General features: G+C 39.1%; 1 protein-coding gene and 1 long non-coding RNA gene across 13 annotated transcripts in view; one reads left to right on the top strand and one right to left on the bottom strand.

The window, feature by feature from the left end:
* The window catches only part of PCOLCE2 (procollagen C-endopeptidase enhancer 2), a 52,518-nt gene that overhangs the window by 1,813 nt on the left and 26,965 nt on the right, over positions 1-23,740 (bottom strand). The window contains exons 3-11 of one of the 4 annotated variants that reach the window (XM_088170802.1): positions 21,855-22,001; positions 21,208-21,343; positions 19,561-19,669; positions 12,012-12,267; positions 10,244-10,368; positions 7,212-7,348; positions 5,786-5,940; positions 2,491-2,574; positions 364-531 (exon numbers count right to left, since the gene is read on the bottom strand). In XM_088170802.1, coding sequence (XP_088026928.1) covers positions 364-531; positions 2,491-2,574; positions 5,786-5,940; positions 7,212-7,348; positions 10,244-10,368; positions 12,012-12,267; positions 19,561-19,669; positions 21,208-21,287 — 1,114 coding nt within the window. In that variant the 5' untranslated portion in view covers positions 21,288-21,343; positions 21,855-22,001. Of the gene's footprint in view, positions 1-363; positions 532-2,490; positions 2,575-5,785; positions 5,941-7,211; positions 7,349-10,243; positions 10,369-12,011; positions 12,268-19,560; positions 19,670-20,620; positions 20,925-21,207; positions 22,436-23,740 lie in introns of those variants that run through there. The other 3 variants (XM_088170801.1, XM_014877941.2, XM_088170803.1) reach the window with 3 other exon arrangements.
* Positions 12,239-23,740, top strand: part of LOC148222643 (uncharacterized) — a 28,736-nt gene continuing 17,234 nt past the window's right edge. Inside the window, exons 1-3 of one of the 9 annotated variants that reach the window (XR_015805697.1) lie at positions 12,243-14,480; positions 18,294-18,457; positions 20,087-20,308. This is a non-coding gene — a long non-coding RNA (uncharacterized LOC148222643). Of the gene's footprint in view, positions 18,458-19,070; positions 20,309-20,377; positions 20,494-23,740 lie in introns of those variants that run through there. The other 8 variants (XR_015805698.1, XR_015805696.1, XR_015805700.1 and 5 more) reach the window with 8 other exon arrangements.

Raw genomic sequence — 23,740 nt, forward strand, 5'->3', positions numbered from 1 at the left:
TGTCTTTCCCTTCTAAACAACTGTGTACAAAAACTAGCTCCAAAATACATATATGTCAACACAAAATCTATCTCAGCTTCATCTGAGAGACTCAGATCAGATTTTATCTTGCATCACGTGACTTCTAAAGAAAAAAGTTTTTCAAACTCCTGTGATCGACGTGAGCCTATTCCTTTTCCATTAAAACAGAAAAATGCAATAAACTTTGGATTACTGGTTATTTTAAACTGATTGCAATACTAACTGCTGATTATAGAAAAAAACATGGTAATTTTATTGATTTTTGTGTCCATATTTCAAATAGTAGTTTTTATAATGGTTATCTTTTATAAACACATAAAGCAGTTATTACTGTGTACTTACCTCTCCTGATGAGAGGACACTGCTTACACACAACAAGAATCTTGGCACTCATATTCTTGCCAGCTTGTTGGATTGCTAAATTTCCCTCCTTATATACATTAATGATGGATATTGTTGCATGCAGACTGCCAGCCCGTGTTACTGCTGTGATTACAGTTCCAGTTATTACTAGAAGAAAAGACATTTGATATATTTGTTACATTTTTATTATTATAAGACATAAATTTTGAGGCATCATAAAAACTTAGTAAGTATATTGTTTCCTAATAAAGAAACAAGCAGTTCTGGGAACACTTACTAAAAATATGAGTATCACTGCTAGTAACTAACTTGCTACTGTCAAATTTTGGTGGCACCAAATATGAAATTGTTCTACAAAGTGTCAGTCTTGTGCAAGCCCAGTTCTCTGATTTCAATTAAACAGTACAATTTGATATTACATTTAATGAGTCATTTTCAAATAATGGAGAAAAGCCATTTTTCTAGCCAAAATCTGAATTCCCAGCTCTCTGACATTCCCAGGTGAGTAGCAGGGAATAGTTAATGCCCTAAGAACTAGATTTTGATCTGAGGCCTGATACAAACTTGTTTATTTCAGCTGAATGTAGTTACAGATTTGACCATTGGATCTCCCAAAGACCTCTCAGTATGAAAACCAAGATTTTTTCCCTAGGATGACTAAAATAACTAAACTAATCTTTATTTATCAAAAAGAAATGGTAATTGGTATTAACAATTTGGTTTCTTCTCAGGTCATCTTTTAAAATCAGATATTCTACCCTAGGATAAATTCGATCTTCAATTATCAAGTATGTACAGACAGATTTATTTTACAAAACTGCATAATCCACGTTTTGGGAGTTTGTTAATTTTTACATTATCTTCCTTTAAGATTTTAATTAAATGGAATGTTCCAGTTCAATCAAGAGAGAACTGTGGATGTTAAAGGTCTGGGTATTGGAGCTATATTTCTAGAAACAATAAAATAAAATGCATGATGAAAGAGAAATAGTTGTTGTTTTCTAAAATTATAAAGTCTGCAAATAAAATTAGAATAAATCATATTCTATTAACAACAGACTTCCTATTCTTACCTTACCTTATATGCTTGCATTCACAGTAGCATATAAACTATTTTTACTCTCACTCCTGTGATGGAAAAGACTGAAAAATGTCAGGTATTTTACAGAAGATTGGAGAGAAGTATGTGATTTATTACTGTGCTGCTAGAGATAAAGAAACAAGCTTTATATAGTATCATTTACCATGAGGCTCAAAAGCTGAGGTGTGGTCAGTAAGAGAAGACCATTTATGGTTTGGGAGTTTTCCCTGGTGTTTTGTGTTGGACCAGCCTGTGGTGGCAGCACATTGAAAGAAGTCAGGGGTGGGAGGGGCTGCCCTGTGTCCACCCTGCCTCAGGGTACAGCCACAGCCCTCCATGGGCACCATCAGGCAAAGCTGCCTTCAGATCCCTCAGATTTACCCAAATATCATGGGATTAGCAATGCAGGAAGAGAAAGTCAGCTTAAAATGAAAAAAGGGTGGTGGCAGAGAGTTTTCCCATCAAATTGCCAGGCATGTTATAGAGGATTAAAAAAAGATTGCAGTATTAATATGGGAAAATATCCTGACACATAACTGAATAGATCAGCAGTGACAATGCCATGCTAATACACAGCAGACACTTTTTCCTGATTCATTTATGTCTGTGTACAGATAGCAGTGCTTGGAAGCTTCCATCCCTTCTAATTTCTTTCCAAAGCATTTTGGAAGTCTGTACACTGTATTGTGGAATAGTCAGCAAGTGCAGCGTGACATGTATTGGCTGGTTTCAGAATACAGAGGTGACAATACAGTAACTGAACTGATGAATCCTGGAGTTGTTTTACATTGTCATTTGCTTCTCAGATTGAGAAGGTATGTTTGTCTCAGATATCTGTGCTGTGTCTATTTCAGAATATCTCCAAGAATGTACAGAGTGAATCACAGATACTAATGTCAGATACATACATAAGGTGGTATAAAATTTTAGCCTAATGGTAACTCAGAACCATATCTGGGAAAATTTCCTTGAGTCTAAAAACACAGTAGAGAATGAATAATTAAAAAGAAACTTTGCTTCCTTACCGAAGTTGCTTGAACAATAATTGCTTTCCAGAGTCCCACTCCTTTTACACTTCTGCTGGCACAGGGCAACTGTAGGTTTCACAACTATTTGAAGACCAAAAAGGAAATTGAAATTGAAATGAAGCATTTGATACAAATTAAAAGCACTATGCTCAAAAAAAGACAAGAAAGATGAATAATCCTGATGTATGCATGAACTAGACCTGGCATTTTAGGGGATGAGCACCACAGTAACAATATTCCTTCTCTCTCACCTCCAGTCATTGTCTTTTCAGGTGTCTCAACTGTGTCTGTTCTAGTGGCCTGAGAGAATGGGATGTTACTCAAGATTTGTGTGGCATCATAAATCTGTGACTGCTGTTGCCATACAGCCCTAGGAGAACACCTAAAGTACCACAGTATGATATTACAGTAACACTTCCGAGGGAGGGGGTGCCCTTTTATTGGAAGTTACTGCACTGTGATGAAAGGGATCAGAGTTCAGACTCCTGACCGTTTTTTCCCAAATTTTTCACATACCTTCATATCAGGCAGTGTTGCAGTTTTTCTTCATGACATTTTGAAATACAATGTTTGAGGTATGTATTTAACATTGGGGATTGACATTTCTTTTCTGAAATTGAATGTTTTGTTTATGAACAACTGCATATACTTGGCATTTTTTCCTACTTGGGTGGATGTTCATAGTCTCTGTACATCATTCCATGTAACATATTGGGATGCAGTACTTTAAGGTTTTTATGTCACTTTCAGATTTGTTTGGAATTAGTCAGTGACATAGGTATTGAAAACATGGAGGTGACACTGACTGATTTTAAAAAACCCTACAGATCCCTACATAGCATTAATTTCCAAGAAAAACTATCTTAGTTATGACAAGTATCTTTGCAGTTTTTACTTTAGAATGGAGCATTTTGCAAAAGTTTTATTCGGCCTATATTTTTTTGAAAATAACTTCTGACTAACTTTCAGTCAGTAATTTATGCTTTTATACTTGTCATTCTTTTTAACTGAATAATTTCCTAATTTTCTAAGAATGAACTAAATGATATTAAAATACTTTGTCTTTAGTGCAATGGCCATGACTGTTAGATCTGCACTGCTCATTGTTTTGCCTTTCAAATCCAAAGTTTAAACGTTAGGCTTCACAGTTTTTTATTTAATTTGGGCTGGTTTGTTCCCTTTTTTGCCTCCAGTCCTCTTGGTATTTGAGTCTTCAGAAAGTTAAATGCCTCTCACAAGGAAAAGTGTTTTAAAGAACAAGTTACTATGTCAATGGTACAAGTCTGGCGAGTGCTTCCTATCTCAATGCTACACACAGCACACCAAAAGTTAAGAATTTAATGTTCTTTGAGCGTTTCAAGCTAGTGCCCATAGTAGGAGGTTAGGAAATGCAGCACACAGATGAGTCCCAGGTGCATGCCAGCATGGGAGCTGCCAAAAATTTACTGAGGAGCTCTGATTTTTCTGAATTTAAAACTGGGATTATGTGTTACAAAATAGTCTTGTCTGGTTCTTTTAGGGCACTTTCTTCTTTTTTTTTTTTTTTTTTTTTTAGTTTAATAAATTTTGGTTGGTGACCAACTTTGCTATGAATTGTGAGCAGAGGCTGTCTATTGTTTGTAAGGTACTTTAGCAAAACATGAACTGGAGAAGAACTGAAAGAAAAGTTTAGTTGCCTACCACTTTACATGTAGGCACACTGACAGATAAATGCATGACTTTATCCAATGATATAAGGAAGCCAAATACCTCACTACAGGTATTGGATTAATCTTCATTACTTTTACAAATGTATTTGTAACATTTATTTATTTCTACAGGTACTAATATTTTTATGTTACATAAAAACTGACGTTAATTCTTGAAAGAGCCTACTAAAGTTTAATATTTTATTCACGCCTGGAGTTCTGTGCAAGTTTAAACAGATCTGATTTGCAAGATAATAAGATGAGTCTCTTTGAACTGGACACTTCTGAATGCAAATGAATGCTCAGAAATGTAACTGAACTGTAGAGGTTTGGTTTGTTTTGGTTTGTTTTGAAGATCAGAAATGCCTACACTGTGCAAAACTGATCACACCTTTTTATTTCTGTCTGCTTGACAAGTCCTTTTGAACACTTTGCCTCTGTTGTCCTCTCTCAGATCAATCTGCATGTTTTTATTTTCTAGCACTGATGCTGTCATGAAAATTGATTTAGAGTTAATTGGTAAAGTTCACCTTTCTTGCCTGTGTAAAACCCTGAACAGGGTTATTGGCAGCCTGGGTTACTTGAGACCAAGTGTTTGAACCAACAATGTCATTAACAAGTGCTTTACAGTGAAGAAGAGCTGAATTATTTATTGTTAGAGTCATATCAGAATGATTTACAGGTCACTATGATTTCATTTTTTTAATGTTTATTTTCATCTCTTTTAAATACCTTCATTAGCAGTACTAAACCACCACAGCTTCTTGGTTTCCTGCAGACTGCTGTCCCGATTTTTGATGTGTTTTAAAGTACAAATCAGGGTATGTCTTGCAAAAACATCATAAATAATTTGGTTTTCTGCTATAATTGTATCTGAAATGCCTCACATTCAGGTTATAGCAATTCTAAGAATTTATCCCTTCAAGATCTCAGTAATGAGGAATTTTTGGCAACACCTTCAGAGAAATCCAGCTCTGATCTTTCATAAATGCTGTCTAGTCTCAAATATAAAAGGAGACTTATTTTTAGTGAGATGTATTTCTCTATAAGTTCCAATCCCTGAATATTTTCAAATAAAAATTATTCTAGGAGAGTGTCATATTGACAGGGTGTTGATAGCACCTGAAGAAGGCTCAGGTGGCTTCCATACCAATTTTGCTTGATCTTAATAACTACATGAAGAAAAATACAGTAAGATTTTTACATAGCAACTTGTATAGAAGAAAGAGTTCCTTTAAATAAAACTACTTCCTGAAATATTCAGAACTTTTTATTGAAAAGAAAGTAACTTAATCCATTCTTCTACGGAATGTGCTATTTAACTGTCTAAAATTGAAAAGAGACAGGAAAATTCTCTCAGGTGGAATAAGTTACTTTTACACTAAACTCTTGCCTGGAGAGATTTCCTTTGATAATGTTAAGTGGATTCTCCTTTGAGTATATTCTGGTACTCCCCTGAGTATATTAATTAATTCCTTCAACACTTAAAATACTAACAAACCATAAAACTTGAATTTTTAATATTTCTATTTTGTATTTCTGTAACTCTTTCCTTGTCCTGGAATAATTTTTATAGGAAATGAAATAAAGCCAGTAAGACTTACTTGAGGTAGCAGGGACTGTTGTGGTTGCAGGCAGAGCTGTAGTTGTGGGTAACTTTTTTGGTCTAAATTTATAATGGCCAATAAAACCATCAGCTGTTAAGCTTAAATCAGATAAAAACTGAACGAGCAACTCATTTTTCTCAGACAGAATAGGCCTAAAATATAAAACCAAAATAAAATATTTCCATTATTTTGCATGTCAAAGCCAAAAAGCATTAATAACATTCTTTAAAAAAACAAACCCAAAACTCCAGACTAATCCTGAAAAATACATGGTTTTTGTCTGGCATGTCACACACTGGTGTTTTGAGGGTGAAACTCATTTCCATTAATCACCTAAAACTCTGATTCCTGAAGTTTATGTCAATATGAGTATTGTTAAATTCTTCTGTGTGACTTCATTGCAGACTTCACTTCCATGAAATGGAAGGAGTCTGATTAGCAAAGTGGGAAAATACATTGAATAAATCCTCAGTACATAAGGGAAGTAAATAAATGGGAGTTTTAAAATGTTGGTATTGTTTAATGAAAAAAATATTGCACAATTGGAAGGGCTATGAAAATTCATGAAGTATTGGATTCTGCAGCTCTTCAACAAACCCACCAAAAATACAATGTTTTGGGTTGTTATTTCTGTGAACTCACTTTTTGTCAATGATTGGATATTGATTACCCAGGACTTCTTCAGAATACTTAATGAGGTCTTTGAAGTAAAAACTTGTCATTGCTTCTCATTTTTTTGGCAGAATCAGAAATCAGTTTACTCTGATGGCCAGGTCTGACATAATCACAAGTAAGGGGCTGGTTAACTGGAATTCTCTGGATTTACAGCTGCCATGGGGGTTTGCCCAGATTAGACTTTCCTTGCTGCAGTATTGATATAGCCTGTGGACATAGGAGGGCACTGATTATCAGCTGCCAAGAGCTTTGTTCTGCTTCCTGAACACCAGGACTACAAGGCCAAATGTGAAAAATCTGACCCAGGCTGTGTATCTTGTCTTTTTAAAAAGAGCCCAGAGGAAAATGAGTCAGATGAAGTGAAGAATGAGCCAAGGGGCTAGAGAGCTCATTTGGATCCTTGTACTTGTATCTATAATCAAAACATCCATATTACTTTAATGTTCAGCTACCATTACTATTGGTGCTACACCAGTATCAGTAGCACTGGGATTGGCACTACTGGTGTTACACAGTGGTCTCATGAGGCTTGTGGGACAGGAGAGAACACAGGTTGGAGCCAGAGTTAGTCATGGAGAGAGAGAAAAAAAAGAAAACCTAGAGACAAGGCACTAAGCAATTTCTACATGTTTAGGTGGAGGTAGAAAACACCATGTTTAGTTTAAAAATTAAAATCTTTTAGAAGCCTTGGACAGAACTTAGCAAAATGACACACATGTGAAGTTCACAGCCAAAGGAGGTTACTTACGCTGGGGGACTGTCTCCACAGTATTTCCCAATTCTTTTTGCATCATTGATTTCCCCACCATTAAACACTGCAACGTAGTCATATCTGCAGTAGTTGTCTCTCTCCACATCAAACTTCTCAAACTTTAACTCTATTAGCTAAAGGGAAAATGGAAAGAACTCATTAAGGTTTTGACATTCAGAATTTATTAATACTTCTTGCAGTAAGTGACATCTTCATATTAAGTACTATTTATTTTTTCTTTTGATAAAGGAAAATTCCTTAATCCACTCAATTGTAAAGTATTTTAATCCACATGACCTCTCCAACTAATAGTTCAGCATATGACTAATAGTCTGTGAAATATTTTCTTCTCCAATGTAGGCAAGTAACTTCTGAAAAATTATTTTTATGAGTGAATGTTAGTAGGTGTTAGGTGTTACAATGCTCTTAAAATAACTACAGCAAGTGTCAGCAACAGAAAAGGAGCTTTTAATGCCATTGCATCATTCAAGATACTCTAAAGAAAAAGCAAAGTTGATACGAAGTGTTTCACTGACTTCATTAACAGCAGGGCCAAAATCACTGTTGTTGCCAATGCTGTGTATACTTGATGCAGAATTAAAAACATTAGAAATTCAAATGGTGATAAAAAGAAAATTAGCAAATAGTAAGACTAAACCCAAGAGAAAGTAAGTACTTAAAAGAATAGTGTTTCCGTGTCAGATTTCCATAATTGTTGAGGCTTTACAAGTTATAAATATGAAGTAGTATAATTCTGGTATGTCCAGTACTTATGCTACTGTCACTAACTTCTATTTATAGAATTTTCTACTTAAGGAAAAAAAAACCCAATGTACAAGAAAACAGAAATGGAATCCAGTACTCTTAGATGAAGTCCTGCAGAATGACTCTGTCGGTCATGTGTGGCAAGGAAGGAAAACACAACCTGACTGCTGAATGGAAACAGAAGTAATATATGCATTTACATTTCTTCTTTACATAAAGCACAACAGTATTTAAATCACCGTCCCATAAATAGCACAAATAAGATTTGAATGACAAGATTGATTTGTGCTGATTGTAGATCGACCTTTATAGAGATCTGACTCAAAGATGGTATTAAATCCTCTACAACTACACAAAGAAGTAATTTGTACATGGCAGGTACTTTATTTGACTACTGACACAGTAAAAGTTATCTTGTTCTACATTCATAGTAATGATAGCCTGTTATCACCTGATGTCTTAGTTTTGCTTGGATATAGTTTTGCACTATTGAGATTTTTAAGACATAATTTTGTTTCCCATGGAGTATGAGTAATCTTGGGGGACTTGATTTCAGAGATGACTAACAGGCTTGTTCCAAAACCCTCAGTATCATGATGAAAAAGGGCACTTTAAATGGAATACCCATCTGAATAACATGCTTGTGATCAAAAAAGATGGTCTAGAAAGAAGTAATGCAACTGGGAACAGAAATGCTAATTTTTTCCATAGCAGGCCATAATATCTACTTTACTATTGTTCAGTAAGTGCACTTTGCACTAGTAAGTATTTCATGATAGAATAGAAGCTCTTCATGACCAGAAGCTCCTTCATAAATAATAAATGTAATAAATTAAGTAATTACTGGTTTGTATTTGAAGCAACAAAACAAGAGTGCTTTGTTTTATTGCTCACATTCTTATGTAAGAGAAATAGGGACAATGACACCTAAATTCTGGCAAATGAAGACTGGGAAGGTTTTTCTGTGTACTCAGAGATGCCTATTCACTACTTCATGGAAAATGCCTTTCATCACTGTAAAAATTCTGACTTTTTTCTATGCAAACAACCACTGTTGTGGTACATGAATAATACATATTTGGAAACAGGTAGATTTATGGAATAGAATCATCAAAAGACACAGGATATAATGCCCTTATTTTTATGCTGATATAGCCTTTCTCAAATCTTCTCTATGAGCTTAGGAAAAGTTCTTAGGCTTATCTAGAGACATTTGGAAAGAACCAAAGTAATCTGCAGTTTACAGATAAGGGTTTAAAAATCACTGCCTATCTATAGAATTATTAAATGACCTGTATCTAGCAAACAACGAATGTGAATTAAAAAGGACTACAGGAAAGACTAAGCTGACATACTGCTTCAGTTCAAGGGAGGAACTGTCTTGGTAAATGGAAAAGTAGGAAAGATCAGAAGAATACATTTATCTGGGGCAGCTTTTTTTATTTCAAGGATTAGTCATAAGCGGAAGATGAAGAGGAAAGTCATCTTCATATGTAAATTAATTGTAAAAGCTGGATGTGGCAAGAAAAGCAACCTACCCAACATGCTTGTCAACCAAAACATTCAATCACTGTAGACCTCCTGCTAAGATATAGAGCAGATGGCTCAGCAGCAACCAGAAAATGTGCAGCTAGGATTGAGATTTGCCCTGTGAAGGGAACACCCTCGTGTTTGCCATGGCACAAGAGCCCTCTCAGTCTGCTGTCACATCTTCTCAGCTCTTAAAGAAGTGATAACATATGCTCTCATGGCATCTGGCTAATCAGGCAAGCATGTTATGCGATGGAGCCCTCAAAATATGAAATAAAACAAACTGCTTTTATTAAATTCAATCAGCTCTACCTGGGTACCTCAATAATAAACTGCAGCAACACCAAAAATGCAGCATTGGTCATCATCATGTTTGGTCATAAGATGATCACCTGCCCTAACTTAATTTGCACGGTCTTTTTTGGATTTAGAAAATAATTTTTAAACCCTCTCTGGCATAAAAGCCTCAGCAGTCACGGATGCTTTAATGGGTTTTGTTTAGGGCAGTGCACCAGTGCAGGGAGCACAGGAGTGAGCAGGGTGATGCAGGAGCGGCAGGCGGGCTGGCCGGAGCGGGGCTGTGCCTGTGCTGGCTGCCCTGCCCAGTGCCTTGTGCCAGCCCGGGGCCATTGCAGGGTGCTGGGGCAGCGTGGGCAGCCGGCTGCTCTGAGGTGCCAGTCCCCCGCAGGCACTGCAAGCTGAGCTGTGCCAGCAGGGTCATGGCAGCGCCTTACCTGGTTCTTCGGAGCCACGATGTGCCAGGAACAGGTGACTCCCGCGGGGTAGTCCCGCTCTGGCCAGTTGGGCGTGTGGAAGGACCCCAATGGCTTCTCCAGCCGTCCCCCGCAGTACTGATCCCCTGCAAGGCAGCACAGTGAGGCTCTGGGTACAGCGAGGTCCTGGGCACAGCGAGGCTCTGGGCACAGCGGGGCCCTGGGCACGGCAGGCTGTCCCCAAGGCGCTGCAGGCCCACGCTGAGGGGCCCGGCCACCTCTGCCACGGCCCCACCACAGCCATGGCCCAGCCCTCCCTCAGCTGGGGGCGCCTCTGGTAAAACACAGCTAATAAACAGCATCACAACAGAGAGAGGCATTCCTGCGAACACTGGGGCTAGAGTGGGAGGAGGCCGCAGGTACTGGATGAGCCAGAGCCATCCCCGGGTCGGACATTGCCAGAGGAACTGCAGCCTGTGGAGTGTTCCTGATGGACATAGGTCTTTTTCTTCTGTATCTCCTGCCTTCAGTTCCAGATTAAAAACTCCATCAGATAAGTAAACCTTATTTACAATATTATTAAATTATTAAATTAATTATAAATTAATAAGAATTCTCAGTTTTTCAGTTCTTGGTCACAGTATTGTAATATATATTTCAAGAAGTTATTGATACAGGTTACAACTGGAAGGCCTGATAAATTACTCATCACCTGCACTGTCTCTGGTATCACACCAATAGCAAGAGCCTTGAAAAGGAGTCACTAAGTAGGGCAATACCACCCCTGTGACCTCTCAGCCTCTCACTGGTCATACTCCTCCCAAGAACCAGGCAATGCTTTTATGTTCAATAACACCTGATGAATTTTGCTTTGATATGTTTTTGTAAGTGTTTTTAAACCAGGGTAGAAACAATGTACAGTATCCTCTGGCATAGTGTTCTACTGCTTCACAGGTCACAGAGAAAAATCATCCTCTCCCTTCCTTTGCAGCCACTTGCTCATCTGGTTATTATATTGAAAGAGAAGGACTGTGGTCCCCAGTCACTTTCTCCACACCAGTCATGACTTTAATGCCCTCTCCTACAGTCCCTTTGACTTTCTCTTTTCTAGCATAAAGAAATTAATGCTGTGCAGTTGATCTCTGTATGTGATGTTCTTCTAACTCCATCATACTTGTCTCTGATTCCTTCTGATAATTTTATCATATTCAGTTCTGAGATTGGAACATCAGAAAGAGACACTTTATTTGAGATGTACATGCATTATGGATTTATAAGGGTGTAGTTTTTTGTTGTTATTGTTTGGTCTTTATTTTCTTTTCTAAAAATCGTTACGTTTCCGTTTCTTTTCTGATACCTATTAAGCACTGGATTGATGCTCAACTAATTTTCATAAATTATCTATTTTAAACCTAACATGTTGTTCCAAAACAGTAACAGTCAATTCAGAACCTGCTGTACTGTACACAAAGTTAGGGTATTTTCCCCTTATTTGCAACATTTACCTATACTGAATTTCATCTGCCCTTGTGATGACTAGCTATTACCAGTTTACTACGAGGTACAGTTCTTCCACTACTCTTAGACATGTCAGCCTTTCTCTTTACAACCTGATGAAGTAAGATGGCTAAACAGTTACATTTTACTATTTGCTTAGCAAGGTAATTAATAAATATATTGAATAGCACAATCCTTAATATCTCTGGCACCACATCTTTTTAGGCATTAATGCGGCTCTGCATAGAGCTGAGTTATATCTGTCTTCAGCACATATAAAATGGTTAATTACCTCTTTCATGTGGCTCTGCTGCAGAAAACTTTGCAATGAATCCACTCCCAGCAGTATTAGCATCTGAAGTCATCTGCACTAACATTTTATTGCTGCTGGACACAAGGGCTCCTGGTTTCACAGTACCACAGAACCTGCCGATGCGCTGTCCATTGGCGTGGCCGCTGTAAATGTCCACAAAATCATACCGGCACAGATTGTCACTTTCCAGGTCTAAATGTCGAAAAGAAAGAACCACTACTTTTCCCTCTGGGACCTGCAGAGAGAGGGAGGGAGGGAGGGAGAGATGCATCTGGAGTGTGACCACATATCTACTGGATCTCACTGTTTGTGTGACTGTTTTCATACCCTTCACTTCCAGTCAGATGAGCTCTTTTTGTCAACTATATTCCAGGAAAAGCAGTTTTTAAAGTAACCTGGACCAATCCTAAACACGAAGTTCTCTTGCCATTATCTAATTTCTGATCCAGAGTATCCTCTAGTCAGGCTCATGCAGTTAATTATAAACCAGTTGAGCTTGGTATGTTTCTTTTATTTTTTGCTGAAAGTATAGAATCAGCCATGCATCTCCATGTCACCAAGTAAGGTGAGGAAGATGAGATTAATATGAAAAAAATATGGAACAAGCAATTTACCATTTTAAACAAAGGAAATGGCCTCTCTTTCTTATTTGTGTTACCAAGTTTCATAGCTTGAAGCTTATTTTTTATCTTACATTTATAAATAAAATTGGAAACTTTACAGCTAACACCGTACAACCCGAATATTTAGTTACTGGAGTGGCTGCAATGAAAGAATTATATTTAGAAAGACAATGTAAAACTATAAACAGAGAATTCAAAAGAACCACTAGTGGGTGTCCTCAATATAAAAGAGAGTTTTGTTTTCTGAAACATCTGAAGAAACATACAGGCAAATCTTCTTACATCTCTGCATCTGTGGACATTGCAAAAGAGACAAGAATACAGAGAAGGATGTAAATTAAGACAACATAATAGTTGACAAGGAGGAGAACATTTCCTAGAATACAGTTACAAGCTTTTAAGATAAAAAGCAGCATATTGAGAATTGAAAACTATTCTAATAAAGCACTTAGTGCTGTGTAACAGAACTGAAGAAGGAAATATTTTAAAGTATAGAGAGATCCTTGACAGGCAAGTGTAATTATCTGCATTCAATCCATATCATGGTAGAGTGGTTAGCTATTAAAATAATTGCAGCTGTTCTGCTTTACTGAGACACTACTATAATTTTCTGCTTTAAACACACACTTAATATATCTGCATTAAGTTCATATTTAAGCCACGTTATTTAAGAGTTCATGAATTTCTTTCATTCCTTAACAGTGACTCATTTTAAAACACTGGTTTGAAATAAACTAAAATTAAACTGTTCCTATATGAAATTGTCAAACTGTTTTAACATTGAGTCTCAACAGTTAAAAATTGCTTGTCAAGTATAGATGGAAATGCTAGAAATGGAAGTGATTGCTTTAACCCACAGAAGATACTGATAGAGGCAGCAGCTCTGGATGTACCAAAAAATGTGTTGTAGGTGTGTTCAGGTTACTGACTCGTGTGGCTGCTTTTATGTCCAGTGCTGACACTGATCCTGCAGCAACTGATTCTGCTTGAGCTGTTCCCAGCTGCCCAGGGCCCATGTGCACACTGCCTGACCAGCTCCACTGCACTTCCTGCTGCTGGTTTCAGAGAATTTTCCTTTTAAGTTCAAAGTTCTCTCAAAAATGCATTCAGGGCCCCTGTGCTGATACAAATCACTGCTATTACTACAAAACCACAACTCACCTAATCTTGAATTTGTTCCTTGAATCACTGCTCTCATATCTAAATCTCTTATTGCATTCACTTGTCTTCTGGTCTGAATCACTAAGGAGCATTAAGGCTTGGTCATTTTAACAGAAAATAAGCTAAAACAAATTTGGTATTCGTGCCAGAAGACCTGAATATTATTTAGTTATACTACAAACTCTGTGTGACTGGACAAGTCAGTTCAGAAATGCTGACAGTAAAATTAGCTCGATATAGTCAAATTTAGGCAGTTAGATGACAGAAGTAGGTATGTAAAATAGCATATGCTCTTTTGGGGTGGAACAGTCATTTTCACAAGTCTGTACAACTGGTACAACAGGAAGCCAATGGGGTGACTTTTAAAGGTTATCATGTTTTTAAATAAACTACCATGCCTACAGTTAAGTTTGTCCAACATATTCCACAACAGCATCTTGCAGCTTTGGCTAAAACTTGCCTGTCTTTAAGACATTTCCCCTTTTCCTTCCCCTGTTTTTGAAAGCTGAGCCGAAGTTGCTGTAGGATATTAGATTAAACAATTTTATCAATCCTTACTAGATTTTTCCCTGCTTTCTCAGCCTGAATTGCTTCTTTGAATATAGCTGCTCTCTCCCAGAGTTTGAAAAAGGAAGTGGAAATGTCAGACGTGGCTGGTTTTGGGGTAAGAAAAGGTCTTTTTGCTATGTCCCTGGACATTCCACTCTCTTGTGCCACCCCATGGGGACAGAGGGAAACAGGGCGTGGGACAGACCCCTGCTCAGGAGGGAGAAGACACTGGCAAAGCTGCCCAACCCCAAACTGCAGCCAGCCATTCACTCAAGTCTTAGATTTTCTGGTTCGTGGTATCAGTAATTCTGTGCAGTGTTGTGTTTCCTTCTTATCTCTTCACCACTGGCTATACTATACTATACTATACTATACTATACTATACTATACTATACTATACAGAATTACACTTTCTAATTATATTTCACTGTAGCTTTAATCTCTGCTTGTCAGTTTAATCTATTTGAACTTGGTCAAGACTGTTCCCCATAGATGTACTGACTTCTGTTTCATGACAGTCTGTAAAAAAGGTGTAGGAAAAACTCAGTCACATGGGCATGAACGTTTAACGAGGAGCCTGCTGCAGGTTTTAGTTGTCTGAATAATTCTTGCTCATGTTTAGCTGAATATGGGGAGATAAGTCATTTACAGAAATGTGGCAGGCCCCTAATTACAGTCACTACTTACTGCTATTACTTTTATTTTAAAAATATACTTGCTTATTAAAATATTTGTAATTCACAAAAATAACACATTTGTTCCAGTATGTTAAATCAGTTAAAATTTTGTGGTCTGAGTAGATGACAATCAGAAGTGCAGAAGATGGTGGTTCCACATTCTGGCAGTTTGCACAGTTTCCACATTCTAGTTTGCAGCTACTCCCAAGAAATCTCATGCTAAAAACAGGCATCTTTGCAAAACTCTACTTTTCTTTGATTTCTACCATTTCACTTCTTTAAATGTTGAGATCTAATGTGCTAAAATCTGCCAATGATTATCCCAGGACATTTAAAATTTTGTTCCATGAGAAACACGGGGGAGCAAGCAAAGGCTAGCATGACTCAGTATTGTTTACTTTGAGCCACATTTGAGCCTGATGCAGTAAGAAAATGGGATACCTCAGAGGAAGAACTGGAAGGAATTATTCAGCTCTTAAAAGAAAAGAAAAAAAAAGAGGGAGGAGTCAAAGGAAGAATGATGTGATGCTTCCTCTGCAGGGTGTGCCTTATTTTTGTTTTATCCGTCCAGCTGGTATCTTTCAACAACAGAGTCACTTCATCCTCTGCCTCTCTTGTCACAAAGAGGGCAACTGACCCATACTCATTCTCAGCTTCCCTTCATTTTAACCCTATGAACATCTTTAGTTTCAAAAATTATGATGCTAAACTAATGCACAGGATGCCTTACTCCTATGGAAGGCTAATGAAATTTTTAGAGGGAATTTTTGTAGAGCATAATTTTCTAAAATCATCTGTGTAGATTACTAACCTCTTCAAAAGGGCATGGTTATTCCATATATACAACACATCTCAAAATGAGGTATTGAAATAACGTCCTGAGATTGTTTTTGGTTATCATTCACTGCAGATATTTCATATAATGTTAATCAAAGTTCAGTTATCTTTAAATTAGAAGCTGCTTTTCTGTAGTTGTTCTGACTGAATACAAAGCCCTCTCCATCAAAATTATGAGGTTTAGACTATTTACTTTGAAATTAATCTTTCTGGGGGAGGAAACCCTTAATTGCCAACTTCCATAAATATATTTTGCCTAACTTTTAAACCTGTATTGGGTTGTATATGTTTTGATATATGTTTAATACAAAAATGCTGATTGTATGTTTTGCTATAGCAGTCCCAGGTAGAGTTGAAAAATATATTAGCTACCTGCAAACCAAATGTATTATTTCTCTCTACTGAGAATGAACGTGGAAGCTATTTGGAGTTACATCCTGGGAAGAATCCATGATTTCTGCCTAGTTGCTTGTTCTCTATCTCTGCCTCCAATTTTAAAAATTTGTATTAGCTTGCTCTTCTGACAAGCGTACTCGATGCTGTTCATCTCTTTATTTTCTGGCAATACAACCAATGTGTATAGACCTGTTTTCTACTGGAATGGCAGTTTTACAAGGACAGAGGAAAATGAACGTTTAAAACATAGAAAAAAAATAATTTCAAATATTCTGCTCCCTCAGGGCAGATTCCCAACTGCCCTGATAAGTAAAATTTTTCAAACTTTTCTTATTGTCAGCAAACCTGCTGCAATGCAGCTCCTGAACCTATAAAAACATAACCTTACGTAACTCTGACAGTTTTCAGTATTATTGTTGCACATAAAGTTGTTGGAGTTTTATGGGAACTAAGCAGTCTGCCAGAAAAACACAGGACAGCAGTCCAGATGCTCGGACTATGTGACACATTTATGTGAGGTGATGGCCAAGAAGGATTACAGAGTATTAAAAGTAAGTGTAAATGACATTTTAGATAAAGTTATATACATTACTATAGGAAAGGAAGTAGCTGTACAAATTACTTCTTAGCAAAGCCAGCGAAAAGCTGCTGGGTAGTCTGCCAAGGTTGTAATAGAACCACAAGCATGTGCTGAACACTTCTTAGAGCTCTTAGAATAGAGAAGCTGTTTTCTTTAGCTGTCTGAAAAAGTCCCAGTCTCTTGAAATAACAGAACCATAATTGAATTAGAGAGACTCTTCCAGCTTTAGCAAACTAGTTGGAAAGATTCTAGATGATATCTGAACGCTACACTGCTTTATCTGTATCACCTGTAATGTTTACTAAACCTATTTTCCTCTAAAGAACAAATTAGCTCTCATTCTGCCTCTCTTTGCATTTCTTGTGCAGATGATGAGATCCTGTAGTTGAGAAAACAAGAGCTTCATGCTTCTCGTGACCCAGACACAAAGCGAATCAATGTCTCTTTCAGTCTTGCAGACTTGTCAGATCCTGCATTAGCAGTGTTTTCAGGAAGGTGTTCACAGCCCTTGGCTAAAACAGACAGGCAAATGTCTTAGTCACTCTATGGCCAGATGCTAAATGAGGAAGACTAACGGTAACTACAGAGTATTTCTTCATGGCAGTGTAACTGGCTTTCTTACTTGGGTGCTATTGCAAGCTATTCTGAGCCTCAGCAGTATTTGGTGAAAGGATTTTGTTGTTTAAATTCAGGCCAACCAGACCCTTAAGTGTACGACTTTGCCACAGTTCGGTAAACCATGGTCTTTTTAAAGAGTACAGGCTTAGTCTTGCAATTTTATTAGTCCTTGCCTTCCCTACATCCTTCCTGCACACCCAAAAGATGTAGACCATTGATGGGGTAAAAGAAATCAGCTTGGCTTAGTGAACATTATTGTTTAGTAAAACAGGGGTTAAATGGGGTGAGGGCACAAGCAAGCCTGGACTACTCCCATTGTGCAGCCCTTCTCTGGCTTTGAGCAAACTACAGAGGACAAGCAGGAGGCAGTCAAATGGCAGCACAGCAGAAAACTGGGAGTCAGGGTGATCATGAAATGACAGAAGCCCATTGTCAGAAAGCTCGAGTGCAGACACAGCTCTGCTTCAGCTTTGTAGTAATGCTTCTTACCATTCCCAGACTCACCTGGATGCTGCCACCCTGTTAGCAACAGCCACATAAAGTCTGCAATGAAACCACTCTGTATGGACTTTCTAAGTACAATAATTTGTTCTCTTCTCACTCTACCCCCCCATATATGAAGGGCAGATATATGGCATCATTCAGTAATTACTTCTTTAGTGATGCCCCTATTTATTATCTAAGTTTTTAAAAGGTAAACATTTCATGCTGTTACAAGCAAAATTATTATTTCCCTCCAGATTTAATTTTGAACTTTTGAACATCTAAGACTGAGTTATACTGTTAAACTAACTTCATATGTTTTTCCCTTTTATTTAAGGCATGTGCATATGATTCCAAATGCAATTTTCATCTGCTCTTCAGATTGTAAGGTGGGCCATGCTGATTGCTGTCACCTAAGCCCCTCGACAGCAAGGAAGCAAGTTTCTGGGCATACACCATGTTTCACATCCTCTTCTGGATGAGGTCAGACATGGATCAAAGGTAAGCTCTAACCAGGCCCCAATAATAACACAAAAGAAAGGTGCAGAAAGCAACTCTGCAGCTTCACTGGGATCTTTCAGATACAACGATTCAAATCACATCACTAATTTAGTACGAGAGTTGTTTTAAACTGAACATTGTAAACAGATCAATGTCTCCTCCTTTGCGTCAGCATCTCTATAGTAGCAGGAAACAATTATACTGTGACATCCTATTCTCCTGCCAACACCTCGCCTGTGATACAGTCTTTCAGCTGAAGTTGTCTCTAGTGGTCCTGTCAACACACAGACTAAGTTATTTTTTTATGCCTTCTTATTTTTTCTGTAGGCCCAAATGTCAGAAGGGTTCTTGGTGAACCGTGCCTAAAAAAGAGAGGAAATTTGGTGGGCAATTTGATAGGGTTTAATTTTGCAGATGTGAGGAAAAGTGATCATGTACTCACATCCCTCTCTCTGAGTCTGTGGATAAGGACATCCAGAATAGGAATATTTAGTCCTAGTTGTTTCATGGAATCTGTTGTTCATTAATATGATATCTCTGCCCTGCAGTCTCATTTCAGCATTAAAATATCAATTGTACCACATGGTTCTATTTCACATAATCATTTATACAGGTAACAACACTTCCCTACTGCTGTCAGCCTGCTGTATGACAGACTGCAGATGTCCTGGCTGGCAGAATACTGTTAGCAGCACACTTCAAGCAAACCTGCCTGAATTTTTTGGGTTTGATTGAAACCTTTTATATATCTTCTTGCCAAGAAATTTTGCTTTTCATAATCGCCACCTTGAATCTTTTCATTCATAGAACTCATTATTGCTTTCCACAGCGACAAAAGGGGAGATGTTTGCTTGTAAATGCGTTAATTTAAAACAATTAGAGGTGCATCAGGGAAGTCAATGAAAATTTGCTTCTGCGGCAAGGCCAGTTCTGTTTCAGCTGCTGTTATCATATTACATCAATCCTAAAAAGCTCCAGATAGTTGGGCTACTTTCAGTTACTGAGTTCATTATTGCACATGTTACCCCATGTAAAATACAGTTTAACAACAAATAGCTGTTAATTGTCTTCGGCACCGATTTTGTGGTATTAAAAATTCTTACTGTGATTTTCCAAGTACATTTGCTGTTTGGTGGATAGACGCCAGGAAATCCTTCACTCCCAATAAACCCTGATTCTCCAGATACAACTCCTCCACATGTAAATGTAGGCCTGAGAATAATAGAAAAAATATACATGTATTTTATTTATTCTTTGTATAAAAGAAAAGAACTGTCTGAACAGCTTTAGTACTTAAAACCATTGCTAACATGAAACATATTTAGTTATTTACATAAAATCGCTATTGACATAGAATGTGCAATTTAATGTGTGAACTTAGGTGTAGAAAAAATTAACTACTTGGGCCTTAATTCTGGGTAGGTACAGACTGTTATCGCTCCCTCCTTTTTTACTTCCTAAGAGTGTGTGGTGTGCCAGTGTGATACATCATTGCAAATTGCTACCATAATGGAAAAAATAATTATTAAAAGTCATTAGCAATGACTTTTTATAGTACATATAATAATAATTAAAATAGGACTGTTATAAAAATTATTTCTCATTCCTTTCTATGCTTTGAGTTTATAGATTTTAACCAAGGAAGAGTCTGGTACTTTTTTGTACCTCACTAGCACAACCCAGCCTGTGCTGAGGGCCGCTCCTGGTGCTGAGCCCTGTGGCTTTGCTGTGCTCAGAGCTCAGCTCAGGTGAGCTCAGGTGAGCTCAGGTGCTGATGCCGGCTTTGGACAGGCCGCATGGACACGCGAGGAAAACCTGTGTGGAACCACTGCTACTGCTGAGCACACGAGGGTGAGCGAATGCCCTGCCGAGCTTTAGGCTCGAGATGCCCCACCGTATTACACCGTTATGTTAGAGAGGTTAGAGATGACCCGGCACCGGGCTGCTCTCGCAGGGCCCCGGGCTCCGTGGGAAACGCTCCTGTCTTGATGCAGTCACGGGCACTGAATCACACCCAGGCATCCCACGGAAGCACGGTGGGAACGCGAGGGGAGGGGGCGCGGGACTGGTGCGGGGACAGCGGGACCTGTACGAGGACAGCTGGAGGGCGGGACGTGTGCAGGGAGCACGGTACCTGCGCGGGGGGAAAGGGGAGCGCGGTACCTGTGCGGGGGTGCGGCGGGACGCGCCGCCGCCAGCAGCAGAGGCGGTAGCAGCAGCAGCAGCAGCAGCAGCGGGACGGCGGGCGGCATCTCAGGGCGGCAGCGACGACTGGGGCAGGGCTGAGGCCGCGGAGCCGCTACTCCGACTGCCGCCTGCTCCTCCTGTGGCTGCCGGGGCCGGGGGAGGAGGCAAAGGCTCCCGCGGCCCTCCGCCCCCAGGGCAGGGCAGGGGCCCTGGCAGGGCCGCCCTCTCTCCCCACGCAGGGCGCGGGCGCTGGCCCGGGTGTGCCCGGCCCCGCCCCGGTGCCTCCCGGGGGCTGCGGGCTCGGCCCGGGACATCCCCGTCCCCGCGCACTTTGCGCCCTCCCCGTCCGCGGCCCCGCCCCGAGCCCGCAGCCCCCCGCGACGCCGCGCTGCCGTCCTCAGGTGGCACAGTGCGGGTGTTTGTCCCGAGCATGAATGAACTCAGTGTTACCGGCTGTGCAATCGCCTGCAGCTCTGCCAAAGCTTGAAAAATAGTAATGCTGCTTTGAAATTTCTTCTTTATTTAAATTCTAAAGTAAACTTGAAATGCTTCGTTTTGTTTACCAGTGGGTAATCCTGACCCATTTAGTAGCCTTTTCGCTCTGGATGTGAAGGATACTCTTTAAAAGGCTGTGACAAAGCATACAGTGATGAACTCAATACTTGCATGTTTTACAGGATTTGGGCCAAAGCTGTTTAACTGAAAAAATAAATGAAAAATTAAGTCATTATTCTTATTGAATGTGGCATTTGAAAAACCCAGCATTATTAGTGCTATTGAACAATGACATACAGATTATCACATTGATAAGCGATAATTTCTGTTCTGAGTACTGCTGTAAAGAGGACCTGTTCCTCTTACTGTTTTTAAGTACTTCTTCCTATATGTGCCTCTTGCAGAAGGAGGTAAGTCTGTACAAGTGTTCAGGCACTGCCAACTGAACAAAGACTAGAGGAACTAAACAGAAATTCTCCTGCATATAGGGCACAATATAAGCCTATTCTCTTATTTTTAGCTCATATATTGAGCATTTAACATTCCCATTGCTGCAAAATACAAAGAGTGGTCCCACTACCAAAACTTTAAAGAAGTGCTGTTGATTAGAGAGGATGTTCTGAAGATTAAATAGAAAGTGGATGCTGCAGTTTTGCAGTCATGATACCGGTACTCTGCTTTCTGCAGTGCTGGGTGAAGGAGGCAGTAGACTAACCTGGATCCATGCTTGCTACGTTTCCAAGAGGGATTTTGTGGGAGAGGAGGTGCAGCTGCTATTGGAATGTCCCAGATCTTTGGAGGCAGCCTGCAAGACGGCTGGCAAGTAAGAGGTGCCAACAGTGTTCCCCTGGGCACAGAGGCACTGGAAGACAGGAATCAGCAGAGGATGGAGGGTGTGTGGGTTTTGCAAGGCCCAGGTTTTTAGGAGTGCAGGTTTACTGAGAGCCAAGTGAGAGGGCCTGGCCTGCAGCCCTGAGGAGAGTGTGCCCCACATCCCCCCCGGTGGAGCAGGAGGAAAGAGCAAGACACATCTAGGCGAGATTTGGTGGAGGGTTGGGGCAGGGAGCTCACAAGAAGGGGGCTGTGGAAACAGAGATCATGACATTGTGAGAGCAGAGATTGTGTTTGCAGCTGAGTTTTGAACTGATTTTAAGTGATAGAAACGGGAAGTAAGAAAGTTTTGCATACACCATGACCAATAAGATGCTGGTTAGCAGCTCGAATTTTAACTGCTACCACTTGGCATATTGGGTGTAGTCATGAAGGTATATTTATTATACCTTATATATATAAGGTGTATATATTATACCTTATATATTATACCTTATTATAGTATGAAGGTATATATATTATACCTTATTATATATGTATTATATAATACATATATTATGTTAGGTATATTATAATGATAACAAAAGTTGCTGTATCTGGAAGTCAATGTGTATGACAGAATGTTGTGTAATCCTCACAGCACAGACACATGAGTTCCTTGCTGCTCCTTTGTGTCAACATTTTCCAGTCTAGAGAAGACCCTCTATTCTATAAGAAGAATATTTCAGGCCTTCTCTCCACCCAAGAGCTGTGCTCCATGCCAAACCACTAACAAAGGCTGTTGGTTCCCATGGAGTGCATATTCAAGGACTCCTTTTACACGTGGTCGCTGCAGATTTTGCCTCATCTAAAGGTAGTTTTAAACTTGTGAATAGTTAACACCTTAACAGGTTCTGCATTGCCACCCAAACGTTATCTACAGATCTGTGCAGCAACAGGGCAATTCAGGCCTGTTGAGCAAATCGAGGTGATGAACAGGCTACTGGGAAAGCCCCCAGCCTCTGCACAGCCCATGCAGCCAAGCTCCTGCACCTTTGCCAATCAGGAAAATAGCAGCATCCCTCCCTGGCACTGCCTATCCAGGAACACACCCTCAATGTGTGTTCCCTAAACATCCTGAATCTCGTGTGCTCAAGTACTTCTTTAGTGCCCCACTGTTAAATAGATTATGAATACCACAAGTAGTAAATGATACACTAGAAACAAGGCTCTCAAATTAAACTGCATTTACCAAATGTAAATTATGTTGCTAGAGACAATTCACCCACGAACTAACACAGAGATCTGACTGGTTTCCATCAATGGCTGAAGAAGGAACAGAAAATAAAAGGCCAGTAAGTAGTTAGCCATAAATAAATGTGTTAGCATTGACATTAATCTTCAGCTAAATTATGATGTGTTAGAAACACAGAAACAGGAGTGACCTTTCTTCACAAAGCCCAGTCCTCTACTCTTGCAGGGAAAAAAATAAAATAAACCCTTTAATATACTGATGGTAGTTCATTTTTGAAGTCAGGAAGCTGCTCAATCAGCATCTGTAGAGTCCCTGTCTTTTTGGGATAAAACCATGGAATGCAGTTAGGAATTGTTTGTAGGTAGTGGATATAAATTCAGCTAGAAGGGTTTTAAGCTCAAACCCAAGAGATGTCAAATTTACAGTCTCATGCAATCTTAATTATGCTGCCTTGTGTATGTATTCTTTGCATAAATGATGCATAGGTTATGTGACAAAAATAGTATGGAGTTTCATAAGCAAAGTGTCTTTATTAA

This window comes from Sturnus vulgaris, chromosome 10 (genome assembly GCF_052056855.1).
Source record: "Sturnus vulgaris isolate bStuVul1 chromosome 10, bStuVul1.hap1, whole genome shotgun sequence".
NCBI lineage: Eukaryota > Metazoa > Chordata > Aves > Passeriformes > Sturnidae > Sturnus > Sturnus vulgaris.